This window comes from Ascaphus truei, chromosome 7 (genome assembly GCF_040206685.1).
Source record: "Ascaphus truei isolate aAscTru1 chromosome 7, aAscTru1.hap1, whole genome shotgun sequence".
In the NCBI taxonomy this organism is placed as follows: Eukaryota; Metazoa; Chordata; class Amphibia; order Anura; family Ascaphidae; genus Ascaphus; species Ascaphus truei.
The window spans coordinates 85,865,470-85,882,065 of NC_134489.1; the positions used below are offsets into that span (position 1 = coordinate 85,865,470).

Below are 16,596 nucleotides of genomic sequence, written 5' to 3' on the forward strand. Positions count from 1 at the left end.
AGGCCGGTGTTAGCAGCCAGTCTCTAAAAAAAGAAGCACTCTAATGATGCACACCAAGGTTTATTTAAAACTAAATATAAGTTTTAAATAAACCTTGGTGTGCATCATTAGAGTGCTTCTTTTTTAGAGACTGGCTGCTAACACCAGCCTTCCCTCTAAACCTTGAAAATAGATTTCAGTTCAGCACTCAGACTGCACCCAGTACCAAATTGGTACTTAGGTTAATATATATATTATATATTATATATCCAACACTGTTGATTATTTGTTATATTAGAGAGCGGTATATTCTCCTTTGGTGGTTTTTGTGTAATAAAGTATGACATTATATTATCATTCACTAACAGGTGGTAAGATTTTTATTTTCTCAATATTTAGTTTTTTTATATGTATATATGATTAATCGACATCTCATGCACTAAGTTTTTATTGGCTAGATTGAAATCATTTGTATATGTGTCCTAGATAGTGTACAAAACAATAGGATGTGAACTGTACACGCTCTCTTTTTTCCAACAGTATAAAGCTCTACGGATTGAGTAAATATGTTTAAACCATTCATCTCCTATATTCCCAGAGGTGGCATTAATAGAGCTTTGAAAATAATAGGACACTTTCTTGCACTTCACAAACATTTTTCATCAATATCACAGAATCACTGTCTGATAAAGTATGAGTTTTCATATCAGTAATTGTTTCATTCAGCTGTATACCTAAATGAGAGGAACTCGACAGAATGGATCGCTGGCTTGTAATTATCAGTATAAAAAGCTATTACAAATACCTATTTTTTTCCCCACAATGTGTGATGTATAGGGCTTGTTTACACATTATATATAAGCTCATTGCATTGCAGGCCTGGGTAGTACTGATATGAAATGCTTTTCATTACATTATTGGTGTTTGTGTACATGAGTCTGAATCCTGACAATAGAAGGTATAGTGAATCAGGCATTGGCAGCATGAGAGACGATTAAAAACACTTTTTTAGTAATGCTGACAGTAATTGTAGTAATATGTTTATTCCTTTTTGTTTTTCATTTCTTTAACTGAAACATAACAGCAAAAGGGAACCTTTTTTAATGGATGGAATTAAAACACAGTCTGTATATAAAGCATACAACATTAACAACATATATTTGAAGTCTACATCAAATATAAGCAACTTGTTTATCAAGTTTCACATGTTTGATATCAGTTCTTTAGTTATATAAGATTTACAACAGTCCAGAGCAAATGGCTAACTTGACTCCCAAATCATCACACAAATCTCTGTGACTCCCTTTCACAAGCAGAGGAAAAAATGAAGCCATGTACACTGCTAATTTGTTGGGAAATTATGCATATATAAAATGATTCCTTTAGGTTGAATTTCAGGCCAAAGCTGCCAATTTTGTCTTTAAATTAATCTTTAGGGTGTAAAAACTATCGCCGAAGGACTTGTAGGAAAAATCACATATATCATATGATTAAAATTTTGATAGCAGAACCAATATGTAAAATCTTATTTGGGTGGCTAGGCCCATTCATATACCTAGAATTTAGAGGGTTATTTACTAATGTGACTGCTGCAAAACAGGAATAAGCCCAGGGCAAAAATCAACATACAGGCAGTCCTCAGTTATCCAATGGAATCCGTTCTGGAAGTAGCGTTGGATAGTGAAACCGTTGTAAAGTGAGTCCCACATTAATCAGTGTCGGTGAGCATTGGATAACGCATTCCGACGTGTCAAAAAATGGCCCATAGGGTTGCATTGTAAAGCGTTGGATCTGCCGTTCGATGTACAGTAAAGTGAAACGTTGGATAGCGAAGACTACCTGTAATAATTATCAAAGAAACTGAATCCTGCGAAAAGCAGGTTTTCCATTGATAATTCTGATCCAATTCTTTTGCGCTGTTCTTGCCCACATTTTGCAGTTGGAGTTTGGGAAATATTAGTAAAAACCCATATAAGCCTATTATGGAATTATAAACATTATGTATTTGTCGAGTATCAGAGTGTTGCCCCAGACTATCTATTAAATGCTAGGGGAAACGTATTAGACTGGTGGCTTGCAATGCAAAGCAAGAAGTGTGGGGTTCACTGTGCTATTTAACCCCTTAAGGCATGGCTTAGTATGCTTATGTCAAATATTCACCTGAGTCATATTCACTAGATCAAGGATGGGCAACTCCAGTCCTCAAGGATCACCAACAGGCCAGGTATTGGGAATATATCCCTGCTTCAGCACAGGTGGCTCAGTCGGTAGCTAAGTGAACAACTGAGTCACTGATTGTGTCCCTGTGCTGAACCAGGGATATCCCTAATACCAGCTCTATTGGTTGGTGGCCCTTGAGGACTGGAGTTGGCTATCCTTACACTAGATTGCATTTCACAACCCATGTTGCTTATTTGAAATACATTGCATCTGATAAAAGAAGTTTGGTCAGTTTCAATTGCTTATTAAACATGTTTTGAAACAACATTGCTGGTGTTTTCTCCAGCTAAACAAGAAAGTGCAATTATTATGTTGCCTACTGAACTGCATTGTTATTCACAAAATGGAAACTCCAGTCTTCTCTCTTTAATCTGTTATTCTTTCCTGCCAAAAAAAAAAAAAAAGCAAGAGGATTATGTTAGTACTGGTATTATAATAAAGTGCTAGATGAACAATATGTTATAAATGGGAAATTTATTTTTCCTTTTGATCAATCGATGAATGTTACGTTTCCACCAACAAATATCATTATAATGAATGAGCACAGAAACAACTATTTTCTTAACAAACCTAATTTATAGGTTTTGAACGAATTCCGCAGTACAACATTTCTGCAAATTACTTCGAAAACTGTACATATATACATTTATGAAGTCAATATTACAATATTGTTATACAGTAGGTACATGTACCGTAGAAAATATCATGATTTTTGTATAACGTGATTCTTTTTTTTCCAGAGTTGGGGAGAATTTCCATGATAAGATTAATGTTTAATGTTGGTTTGAAAAAATACTGTTCTGCTTAAGATTCGCAAACGTACTTGGTTTAAAACCTCAAATCGCATATGGACACAGGCACAATTTAACTTCCCAATGAATACAATTTTATAATTGAATACCATATCAACAATATATATTACATTACATATTGTATTTTACATTTTCCTTTCTTTCAACAGACCCCCCTTAAGATCATTGATATTTATAGTATACTACAGTATATTCATATTACATGTGATATGCCCATAAACAATGCAGATATCCACAACACGACTGCTATAATACACATTCAGTTTAGCCTAACCCCTAGAATCTGCTCTTTTGAAATAGTTTGAATGTTTTTTTGTCGGTTTCAACTTCTGAACTTCAGTTCCAAAACGATTTAATATATAGATGTAAAAGAGCTTTATGTTGTATCAATAGGTTATGAAATAGAAATATACTTGGATTGCAGTGGCTCATGTTTTTCTTTACATTACTTACAACTTATTACTAAACCCCCTAACCTTTACTACTACATAGTTCCTGCCGGGATTTCTATTCACACTTGGACTGTTTGTGAGATATGATACAATTTGTTTGTCAAAACATATAAATACAGTACAACATATGGAAAGACAAAGAAGCAACAATTTGCACTGCACTGGTAATTACACAAGATAGTGTGGTGTAAATGTACATTGGATTGGGGCATTAACAAATAGAATTGCTACTTTTTCTTTATTACATTTTAAAGCAGCAATCCAGCCTACTCAATGTATATATATATATATATAGATATCTATATATCTATATCTATATCTATATATATATATATATATATATATATAAAATCACCACAATTATTAAGGTTATGGTGGGTAAAAAAAAAGTGACAAAAACCCTCCACAGTAAAGCATAAAGCAACTGTAAATATTACTGTATGTTCATTTGCATGTCTTAGACAGGTCTGCAACCCTGTCTTTCCCCATTATCGCCCAGCAAACAGCGCTTCCACTACAGCAAGGGATTCTGGGAAATGACATGCAAATGAGCACTCAGTGCCACCTTTTGTCTCAAGCTCGTATATATATATATATATATATATATATATATATATATATATATATATATATATATATATATATATATATATATATATATACACACAAAAAAATTACAGATGCCTGGTGCACACAATAGAAAAATAAATGAAAAATACTTAACTTGGAATGGGGTGCAGGCAGAAGGACAGGATCACCAATCAGTCCTGTAAATATAGTGAACAAGGAATCCGCAGCACTCGCCAGTATGATGCAATAAGAACAATTTACGTATTCAAACCATGTGGCAAACCATGAAAAAATTGGGCAATGTTTCGGACCATGTGAGGTCCGAAACTTTGCCCAATTTTTTCATGGTTCACCACATGGTTTGAATACGTAAATTTTTCTTATTGTATCATACTGGCGAGAGCTGCGGATTCCTTGTATACTCGATATATATAGTCTTATTATTTATTTGTTTGTGTACCCCTCCTTTGGGGACAACTATTGTAGATAAGGGGTTAATGGCCTTAATGGGTTAACTGTATGGGCTCACTCAGGTTCTCTCCTACTCATTATGTGATGTAGGATAACTATGCAAAAGGGATAGCCACTCCCTTGTATGTCTTGTGACAGCTATGTCATTATAGGGAGATAGAAGGGTATACAGATGTAGCCAGTCTGTTCCTGGTGGCACACTCAAACGGCAGAAAAAGTGTAGCTGTGGGAGGTGGCAGCCGCGATGGCACTGGGGGAGGTGGTAGCCGTGATAGCACTGGGGGAGGTGGCGGAAGCGATGGCGCTGGGGGAAGTGGCAGCCGCAACAGCGCTGGGGGAGGTAGCAGTAGCGACGGCACTGGGGGAGGTAGCAGCAGTGATGGCACTGGGAGAGGTGGCAGCCGCGATTACACTGGGGGACATGGCAGCCACAATGGCGCTGGGGGAGGTGGCAGCAACGATGACGCTGGGGGAAGTGGCAGTCGTGATTGCACTGTGGGGGGTCCATTCCTTTCAATGGGACCTCCCACAGCATTATTCCTCCCGGAACACAAATGGTGCAGGTCACAGTACCGCGCTCGATCGCAGTGTTGAGAATCGATAGACCGGCTACATCTGTATATAGCTCTACCCAATGTTCTAGAAACAAGTTCTTCAGAGTTCTCCTTGGAGCCTAACTGTGAGTCCTGTATATAGATTAACTTATTGAGATGTGTTCTGTCACCCTTTGTTGTTTACACTTAAGGAACGTGCCCTTTAAGTAAGTTCCAGTAGTGTAGGCCTGAGATTGTTCTCACTTCTAAACAGGATAAATCATGCTTTAAGTAAGGAGTTCAGTGTTAGCAAATCCGGAGTGTGTTTGGATAGGCTCAACCGGAAGATCCCTAGTGAAATCCTGATCAGATACTGTAGGTTTGGAAAAACCTGCAGATTCCAAACTCGGCAGCCCGAAGTGTATTCCAGAGAGGTCTATTTAACATGGCGCATTACAAACACTATGCAAGAGACTGCCATGTTAACCCTTACTGTGGGTAATAGGACAAGTACCTCCCCAGTGTAAAAGTGAGAGCTACAAAGGGGGTGATGCTCAGCTAAGTCAAGTACCTCGCTATCATTGTAGTGAGAGCTACAAGGGGAAAAGGCACCGCACAACTATATTGTTTGCCACCCGTTAACTGTCACGTTCGAAGCCTCTCCTTGTATGTGGAGCCTTATAAACGGATGTTGAATACAGCTCTTTTTGTGGTATAAAAGTTCCTGGCGTCCATCCTCATTCAGCTTGCACCTACCCAGCGCTCTGAACAGATATGAGAGACTGAGTGCAGCCATGTCAATCTGATGTAAACTCTTTTGGAGCCGGGTAAGGAGGGTTACATTTATTACAGCATTTGAACTGGTTCTTCCAGACCTGAGTCGCGTTATATTTAGCTCCAGGGACCCACCAGTTCCCGAGATACTTCCCCGGTGTAGTTATCTGTATAGGGATATACGGTATCATTTAAAAAGGCAATCCAAGGGAGCGAATTTTTATTTTTTATATATAGGATTGAAGCAGGGAGTATTCCGAGATGAACCCAGTTAATTTAGCTCTGGGGACCCCCTGTTTTCGGAGTACTTACCTGTGAATTAGGTGCTGGTAGCCACTCTCCTCGGATACCAGGGTTCACAATATGTCTGCTGTTCAGAGATCTCAGGCCCTGCGGGCCAATAGGAAGCCATGACATCATCAGTGCAGCTTCCTATTGGCCCATGTGACGCTGGAGCTTCAAACTTGAAAGGCCTGCTTGCTGGTCCAGAGCAGCTACCAGCACCTACTTTGGAGGTAAGTATCTCTGGAAGTATGGGGCCACCGGAGCAGAAATTAAAGGGGTTCAGCCCCGGAGATGCCCTCCTTCAATTATATATTTTAAAAAAATTATAATAATTTCAACGGCTTGGATTGCTTCTTTAAATGTCCAGCGAGAAAGCCAGAATATACACAAGTAAGTATCTTGAGAACAAGTGGGTCCCCCAGTGCTAAATATAGAGACGTTTCTTAAGATTTAGCTATCATTGTATAATTGTATTAGTCATATTGCGGACTGGAAATTCCATGAACAGTGTGTAATGCATTATAAAATAAAATACCTATTTCAAGGCTAGAGCAAGTAGTAGCACAGGAAAACAACATTCAGTATATAAGGAGGTAATAAAAAATTGAAACAAATAACTTGCTTCCAGTTACCGTTCAAAAACACCAGATTGATCCACTAGTTTGGAGTACATGTAGCTTTTAAATGGCGGTTAACTGTGACATCCTGCAGAGTTAAAAAGGTGGTTTTGCCTTGTTTCAAATGGAGTCTTTTAAATAAGGCTACTGTAGAAAGCTTTTTCTGCTTTATAATTCATTGGTCGTGGAAAGGAAAATTGTAGATTTTTTGCACGGTTAGCAGACATTAACTAGTACATCAGGAAGTAAGCATAACAATTTCAGATAGATTAACACAGGGGTGCTCAACTCCATACCTCAAGTCCCGTCCCCCCCCCCCTCAACAGGTTAGGTTTTCAGAATTTCCCAGCTTCAGCAAATGTAGGTGGTTTAATCAGTCCCTGCTTCAGCACAGGTGGCCCAATCAGAGCCACCTGTGCTGAAGCTGGGATATCCTTAAAACCTGACCTGTTGGGGGGGCTTGAGAATAGAAGTTGAGCACCCCTGGATTAACACATGTATTCTCAAATCATAAATCAGTGCTTCCTGTCATTCATACTTTTAAAATATTTATCTGACCCAACTTGCATATTTTTGAGCAGTGTTAATGTATTAATATGTACATCTGTCTCATTTATAGTTTATTAAATAAGAAACATTATAAACATCTAAACACCTACATATTTATTGTTATTAATAAACATCTAAACAGCTATATATTCCTATGGGTTTCTAAATGTGTATGTGTGTTCTCTCAACTTTAGATAGATACATTATTTACAAAAATAAACACTTTTAACTTTCACATTTTTTAAACCATAGAAGACAGGATATATTGTCACTTTTTATTATATCTAGTGTAGGGGTGGCCTACTGCAGTCCTCAAGGGCCATCAACGACAAAAATCCAGATGCAACTCAAGTCACTTAACCTAACGCAACTTATTTCCAACCGCACAGACAAACCTGAAATCTCACAACCATTCCTTGCTAGACTGGATTCTCTCCTCAAATCCCAGCAGAATCCAATCCTCTGGCATTCTTCCTGACATTTTCAGTGACCATGCAATAGTGTACTGTGTAAGGAAAATTAAACCACCCCAATCAAGCCCTAAAGTTCGCCTCACTAGAACATTTAGAAACTTTAACCCACAACAGTTTCTGGCAGACTTCACCAATGGCCTTGGTACAGAATCGACTTAATTCCGACCCTGATTCAGCGCTCGACTATTTCCAATCCGAGTTCTTAAAACTCTGTGATACTCATGCTCCACTATGCAGAAAAATAGTACGGGGGCCCACCTTCCGTGGGTTACAACTGACCGTATTGCGCTCTACCATTTCAGGGATGCCTTGTGGAAAAGCTACAAAGTGACTGGCACTACCAAGGATCTTAATCACTACAGATGCCTGTGGAATATGTGCTCAAGGCAAACAAGACATGCAAAAGCACAATATTACTCTGACAATCTTCACCAAAATACATAAAGCCCAGCTAACTTCTGGAAAGTTATCAACAATATATTCCAGCCTTCCATCAACAAACATGTAATATCACTAAGGAGGATATTACTCTGACAAATCCCACTGACATTGCAAATGCATTCAATGATTACTTTGTGGGATGTGCTACTAATTTATTAGCAAAACGCAACCCAAACCACAAACATGAACCTCATTCTGAAAGTACCCCTTTAGTCCAACCCTCTCCCAATACTGCTCACAATTTTCCATTTGTCCCAGTATCCGAAGAGGAGATTACACAAGCGCTCCTCAAACTAAAACTAAGCAGCCAATGTGGACCTAACTTATTGCAATCTAAGTTCATAAGACTTGGTGCCCCAGCCATTGCCAAAGCAATTGTTTCCATAGTCAACTCTATTCTGTCTGCAGGTCATATCCCTAAGACCTGGAAAACTGCCAGAGTTGTCCCAATCTTCAAAAGTGGGGACAAAAACACTGTCTCAAACTTCAGGCCAATCTCACTTCTCCCAATTCTATCCAAAGTCATGGAAAAATGTGTCCACTAGCAATTAAGCGATTACTATACCAAAACAAATTTCCCTAGCCAATTCCAATCTGGCTTTCGACCCCAAACACTCCACGGTAACTACCCTGCCAAAAGTTTGCAATGAAATCCAGAGTGGAATGGAACGGGGACAACTCACTGGTCCAATATTCCTAGATTTTGCAAAGGCTTTTGATACTGTTGATCATGTTATCTTGCTTAACAAACTCAAGTGCTAAGGAATAGGGTAGCATGCTTTAAACTGGTTTCATTCCAAACTATCAGGTAGATCCCAACATTTGTCCATCTCAGGCTCTAACTCCAACCCCTTGGATATCACGTGTGGTGTCCCGCAAGGCTCGGTTATGGGGCCCCTACTCTTCTCAGTGTTCATCAATGACCTTCCTACAGCTTGCAAGGGAGCTTCAATACACAAGTATGCAGATGACACAATCTTATATGCACACAGCCCTAGCCTCTCAGACCTTGAACACATACTTCAGTCCAAGTTTTTGAGACGTGAAAATTGGATTTCCTAAAACAAACTGTTTTTAAACACTGAGAAGACTGTAACAATGGTATTTGGGACCAGGGCTAAAAAAATTAAGCTTCCAATGACTGAGGTCCAGATCAGAACCAACGCTAAAACCACCCTAACTCTTGTTACTAGTTTCAAATATTTGGGCATATGGTTTGACTCCCATTCAACATTCGGGATGCACATTGATACTCTGACATCCAAAACCTATGCCAAACTAGGTGTACTTTACAGGAACAAATCCTCCCTAAGTCTGCTGGTCAGAAAACGTATCGCACAGCAGATGCTAATGCCAATCATCGACTATGGTGACATAGTATACGGCTCGGCACCCCAAACCCACCTTAGCAAACTTAATACCCTCTACAATTAAATATGCCGTTTTGCTTTCCAATGCAACTACAACACACATCACTGAAATGCTTAAAGAACTAGATTTGTCATTACTTGAGTCTAGGTGCAAAGTTCACCTGTCTTGTCTTCAAATACTTTCTCGCAAGCTACCCGTCTATCTGAATAAGCTCCTCACCCCTACCACATGCAACACTTATCATCTGAGATCTGACTCCAAAAGACTGTTAATGGTCCCAAGGTTCAGCAAATTATCTGGCCGCTCCTCCTTCTCTTACCGTGCCCCCCAACACTGGAATATTCTACCGGAGACTCTCACAGCCGCCACCAGCCTAAGTTCTTTCAAAACTAAGGCTGTCTCACATTTTAATCTGGTCTGTAACTGTTACATACGCCTATAATATATATTATCTCTAACTGTGCATGCTATGTCTTGTATATAATGTATACTCTGTTCACTTATGTAACTATGTATTTGTAACCATGTATTATTTGTCATATTAACTATGCCCAGGACATACTTGAAAACGAGAGGTAACTCTCAATGTATTACTTCCTGGTAAAACATTTTATAAATAAAAAAATAAGTGCATACTGTACATGTGTGCTTTGTAATTCAGCATTTTGACAATAGCAACATAAGACATTACAAAAGCATGTGCAGGAAATGCAAGTGTGATGTTGCTTGAACATGCAAACTTAATATGTTATAAAAAGACCCAAGGGGTTATTGATTAAACTATCACACAGAAACTTCCATTGACTTTAATAAATAAGCCCCTTAGGATCATGTTCGCAAAGCAGTGCTGCAAAGTTGTACGAGGTTTTACAGCCCATTCACAGCCTGGATGCTTCAGGACTTAACACTGTTTAGTAAATCGGAGCCTGAATAGAGTTGTTGACATTAGGAGACAACAATTGTATAAACCAATTACACAAATTTGTGAGTTCTTGTATATTTTTTATAATCGTTTTGTGAAACAATAGGACATTTTCCAAAGAAAACCTCAGAATGTAAATGTGATCCCAGTAAGAGAAAGTAACCAATAACCTCAAAGGTGACCTGGGTCAGAATTAGGAATGAGTCACAGCTGAATTTCATCTTTATGCCCCTATGTGAAACACACTCCAAAGACAAATGTTAACGTTCTTGTCCTTTTTCAAGTTTTCCTTGCGTCTCTTTACATCACTGTATCAAGGTCTTGGCACCAAGTGTTTCACTATTTTCATCAGCTTGCAATTTAAGGAGGGTCATTAAGAGGAGTTGGGGGATGAGATACGTGATGCATAGTTTATAATATATGATATTCTCCTCTGCCCGGGGAAGTTGTGAGAATGTTACTGGGGCATCACCCAGCAGCAGGGATTAGCTCTGTGGGGCAGTCTGATTAGGGTTGCCAGGTGTCCAGTATTGAACTGGACTGTCCTGTATTTGGATACTCTGTCCAATAAAACATTAGAGGTAATGTACATGTATGTGTCTGATATTACCTCTCTGGAACTAGTGACCTGAACGGCTTGGGGGGGGGGGGGCGCAGGATTTCCCCAAGCATGGAGAGAGCCGGGCTGTTGCTAGGGGGCTGGGCAGCTTCCTCCATCCTAATTGGCTGCTGCTGTGTGATGCAGCAGGAGGAAGTGTCAGGAGCCTGGGGGTGGGGCCAAGGAAAGGAGGATGCGTGTCTCTCGAGCGTGTGTATGTCACTCGAGTGTGTGTGTATGTCTATCGAGCATGTGTGTCTCGAGCACCTCTTACCATTGTGTACAGCATTTTTGGAGAAGCCACCTGGCAACCCTAAGTCCGATAGAGGAGAATAGAATCCCCGCTGCTGGCCACGACTTTTACCTTGTCCAGAACTGCAGCATTTTGCCTTTTTTTCCCACAACTTTGTGGAAGGTAAGTCTGGCTATATCTGTAAGAAACTCTCTGTCTCTGCCCGTCACTTTTTATCTTGTAGTCACATAAGAAAAAAACACCAGGTCGGAGGTGACGTAAACTTTTCGACCTAGCAATTTGCCGCAATGGAAGTATCCCTTTGTAACATTTGACACAAGCAGAAAATGGAGCAATGGGTGAAAACAAACTTCTATTCGCACTTTCTTTACCTATCTCTCCCAATGTATCGCATACCCCTCTGGCAGCAAAACTGTTCAAATATATACAGACTTATAAGGGTGGGCACTTTCACGTGTTTTGGTTCTACAAATTGTTTATGTTTTGGTTTTGCCAAAATTCCATTTTATAAGCAGGAAAATGCTAACCGAGCACACTACAGCATGACAATGCATAATATAAATATAAAATAAAAAAAACTATTAGTGAAGTAGAATAATATAGCTGAAAAACTTAAACCATCCAAAAATGACATGGCAAGAATTATAGGGATACTTGGCCTGGTGTTTTGGTTCTAAATAAAAAGGGCTTTCATTTTGTATCTAGCTTTGGAATGGGAATGCACAGTTCTGGTAGGTTCTGAGTCTACACATTTGGGGTCGCCCATCTCTAATGAAATATATATATATATATATATATATATATATATATATATATATATATATATATATATATATACACACACAGAATACACATATATTATGTATATACACACACATACAAATGTATTTCTTATTGTGTGTAGCTGTTTACACTGCCATACCTAAGCAAGTTTTTATCTTCCAAAGACAGCGTTTGTTTGAAATATACTTTAATTGTATCACATACAGTATATCCATATCTTTAGACCCTCATTAATTTTTCAGAGAAGTGATTAGCATTTTGAGGCAAACAAGGTGTACTTTGTTAGTGGGACATGACCCTGCTGTCATTGAATTATATCCATGATTAATGATCGTTAGTAGCACAGAGCTAAAAGTTTGAGTGATAATGAATAGATTATTAGCCAGATAAGGGAAAAAATGAATCAAGAAGATAAGAATCACAGCTGGTGCTCAAAGATTACTTTTGATAACTCATCATCTTGGGAGCAGATCTAGGAGGAAAGCTTGAAATATGGTTTGGAAAAGGCAAACGATCACATAATTGTTTAAAAATATATGCTCACAATAATATTGCTGTAAAAATAATATCAATGTTAAAGTTAAAATGGTGTTTTAATCAGATTATATAACATTAAAGTTAAATGTATTCTTCCAATGCATATGGATAACCATTTAGCCAGGATGACATTGTTTGAATTAATTTTTTTATAAATTAAATTTCCCTGGGGTACCATATTGAGATATCATTTTCATTCGGGAACCCAACCTTCTCTTGTCTTTATTTGGGAATGACAGTGATGTGGACAGGGAATTAGCACTGTTTTAGAGCTGGGGAAAAAACCTACGAGTTAGTGTACTCGTGCGACAGATACCCTGATGCATAGTGATAAGAGACACAGACGAGGCTGAAATTGACAGGCTATTGTAAACTAACTGTCATGAGTTGTCAGGAGATGTCAGGAGATGCCTCCCAAAGTCAGACTTTTCCCATCGCTATACCCACTTACTGGTTAAATAGGTTAACAGCTTCCTAAAAAGATTAGCGAACATTATCCTAGCACTTTACTTGTAAAATGCATAATAGGAATGAAATAAAATATTTTGTGAGCCCAATCCAAATTGGGGAAGAGAAATGTAAAATTTGAAAACGAAACTTTTCTACATATGAATGAAATAAGACATAATCCACAATACCACAAATAAATCCCTATACAATGCTCAGCAAAAAAAGAGTTCAGAAGATGTAAATAAGGCTGAAAAATTGTTTAAATATCAACGCTTGGGAATTTTCCCTTTATTTTGGCCTCTTGTACTGTCTTGAGAGAGTAAACAAAATATGCGAAGACTAAACAAGGTTTTGCCTACTAATTTGGAATATACATATCCTATTTGATCACAATAACTTCATTGATAGAAGTGGTTTTGGTCTAAGTACTGTATGCTTTAAAACTAAGAGAGATCTACAACAGTGTTGAATCAATTCTCTAAAACAGAATAAAGGTTCTATTGGATAGTCAGAATAATAAAAGATTCTGGCTTTATTAGCTGTACTAAGCGTTGTTATGTCATAAGACACCTTCCAGAGATGGAAGACACCTTGGGGCCTCTGCTATAAGCGCTCATAAGCCACTTATCGAGCACTTATGCCTACTGCGATTCTGTAAGCTTCGATAAGTGGGCGATAAAGGAATGAATCGCCAAATTTTTCAGCCATCAAAAACAGATAGCCGGTTGAGCGGCGATAAGCCACTTATCGGCAGGTTCTGAAACTTGTGCAATTCTAGTTGCCACGATTAGGTTATCGAGGCCTATCACGGCTCTAGAATGGCGAGTTTCTCCCAAAATCCTCACGCCAGGAAAAGTTGGCGTGAGGCTGGTGAGAAGCTGTTGAGATGGGGCGAGACAGGAATGTAGGTCTCTACTGCGGTTTAAAATTAATTAATTGTTTTGTTGGTTAGAGCTTTTATTTATTAAATTAATTGGTTGGCTAATGCTTTTATTTATTTAATTGGTTGGCTAGTGCTTTTATTTATTTAATTGGTTGGCTAGTGCTTTTATTTATTTAATTGGGGTGTTTAGGTGCATGTGTATATCTTTTATTATTGTGTATTTTTGGCCTTTATGCTTTTTTATTAGGGTGACCATTGACTGCTATAGTGGCTTATCATGCCCACTATGCCAATCAATGGTTAAATGTAAGAAATCGGGGAACACATCCCCTGCGACGTGTTCCCTCCTTACCTGCTGCATCTGAGACCCCTGCTCTGTTTACAGAGCGCACAAACAGAGCTCTTCTACCCATACCATGGAGCTTGGCTCAGCCCTCCAGTCGCGTCTTGCGTCTCTCGTGTGTGGCGCACACACATGACGTCGTGCACCGCTCCCCAGCTGCAAGCAAGTACACACACCGGTTTCCTGTGCCTTGCAGCCAATCTCTGCCTCCGCAGAGGCTGCACCTCTGTTCCACCTCTCAATCCCAGTCATGCATCTCTCATACTGCACCGACACACTTTATTCGAGCAAATACCCGGTATGTACCTGGCAGATACCTGGAATGCGCCGCTCCTCACCTCTGACAAGCCCCGTTGCGTTTGCCTTCCCAGCCTGGGTTCATGCCTGGCTGATGGGCGGCTGATCTGTTAAATGATAATGATTAGGATTTAATAGGCTGCAATGCTTCGCGTGTCTACCAGATGGCATAAATTCATGAATTGTAATGCAGTATATATATATATACTGTGCAGTATTGCAGCCAGCGGGAATAAAATGCTTCAATCCCTGCCGGAAAATAACTCAATGCACTCGGGCAGAAAACAGTCACAAACCTCAATACACCCGGGTATACCCGAATTCGTGGGACTAGCCGAGCTCGAATAAAGTGTGTCGCCAGTGTATTTAAACCCTGCTCTTTCACTTCCTCATTGCTGAGAATAATCTGTGTAGCCTTGTGTTCCTGCGTTCTGTTTTGCCTTGCCTTGTGCCTTAATGCTTTCTCTCCAGTTGTTTTCACATGTACCGACCCGGCTTGACTATTGGACCCTCTCTGGATAACGACCCCGGCTTGCCTCTGACTACCCGCACCTCTCCATCTCTGACCATGGCTTTGGACGTGCTACTACTCTCCCGGCTCCAACCTCAGACCACGGCACAACGGACATCGACCTTTGTACTGGCTTTGCCCCCGGACCCCAGCAAGTATCTGGACTAACCCGATCTCTCCAACCCAGACCCGGCTATGCTGACTATCCACACTCCAGGCGTGCCTCCGCTGCTGTGGGTGCGCAGTTTCGTACTTTCCCACCTCAGTACCGGGGTCCCGCCTTGTTCGTGGTGAGCTCAAGCGTTACAGTAGAGGGTGGGCTCCTGGGTAGATAGTGGGGGATGGTGGGTTAACCCCTTAATTACTATAGTGGTTATTAACCACTAAGGTAATTAAGGGGTTAGGGGCCATTAGACACCTGCGGCCTCTGTTATCAATCATGTGGGGGCAGAGGAGGTGGGTATTAGTGTTGTTGTGCTCTTAATGTTAATTGTGGGTAGCAGCTGTTTTAAAATAATTTTTACTACTAGTGTAGATGAGCAGGAAGTTTCCGGAGCAGAACCGCGTTGATTTGAAGTCTGGGGACCCCTTACTTCCCAAGATACAGGACCCGCTATGGGGTGCCGGTATCTCCTATGCATTTAAATGTCCCGCGTCACGTGACCGTGGGAATGCATAGGAGATACCGGCACCCCATAACGGGGCCTGTATCTCGGGAAGCAAGGGGTCCCCGGACCTCAAATCAATGCGGTTCTGCTCCGGCGACCCCCTGCTCATCTACCCTAGTATTATATTTTTGTGAGATTTGCGCAGGGAGAGGCGGCTCTCTTTGTTCAGCTGTCTCTGCAGCTGAAAGAAATCAACGGATTTGGCCTTTGAGAGGCGATCATCATGTTGCCGTCTACTCAACCGTTTTGGGAATTTTGCTAACAGAAAATCAAGGCTTTCTGAATACCGTGATAGCAACGCTCGAAAAACACGCAAATTAAATGGCCCGGTGATTTTTTTTTTATGAACGCTTATAGCATAGGCCCCCTTATTTCCCATATATTACTCTTTCAGCATTTAATGGGTTGCAGATATCCAGACTCACATGGCCAAAGAACGCTGTCCTTTTCTTATGGACATTTATGCATACTATAGAAGCTAATTTAATGTGCAAAGATTTATGCCATTCTTCTACCTGCCCGTGTGAATAAAAGCTAATCAGGAACCACAACTCTACAAGAACAATAAAGAAAATATTTACAGTCTTTTTAAATCAAATGGACATTTCTCCATGTCAACATATTCTATAAAGGTACTTCTATTGGATCAAATGCATATTATATGAGAGAGAGAGAGAGAGAGAGAGACAGAGACAGAGACAGAGAGACAGAGAGAGAGAGAGACACAGACAGACAGACAGAGAGAGAGAGAGAGTTATATATACACACATAGAGCATATTTATAGGAAGAGACGAGAGATAAGG

At 39.9% G+C, this 16,596-nt stretch overlaps 1 protein-coding gene across 6 annotated transcripts in view; it reads right to left on the bottom strand.

The window, feature by feature from the left end:
* Positions 1-1,003: 1,003 nt before the first annotated feature.
* The window catches only part of GPD2 (glycerol-3-phosphate dehydrogenase 2), a 183,579-nt gene continuing 167,986 nt past the window's right edge, over positions 1,004-16,596 (bottom strand). For all 6 annotated transcript variants that reach the window (XM_075609355.1, XM_075609356.1, XM_075609354.1 and 3 more), the window contains one exon: positions 1,004-2,583. Coding sequence is in view for 1 of the 6 variants with exons in the window: in XM_075609357.1 (XP_075465472.1) it covers positions 2,574-2,583 (10 nt within the window). In the remaining 5 variants the exon portion in view is untranslated. The remainder of the gene's footprint in view (positions 2,584-16,596) is intronic.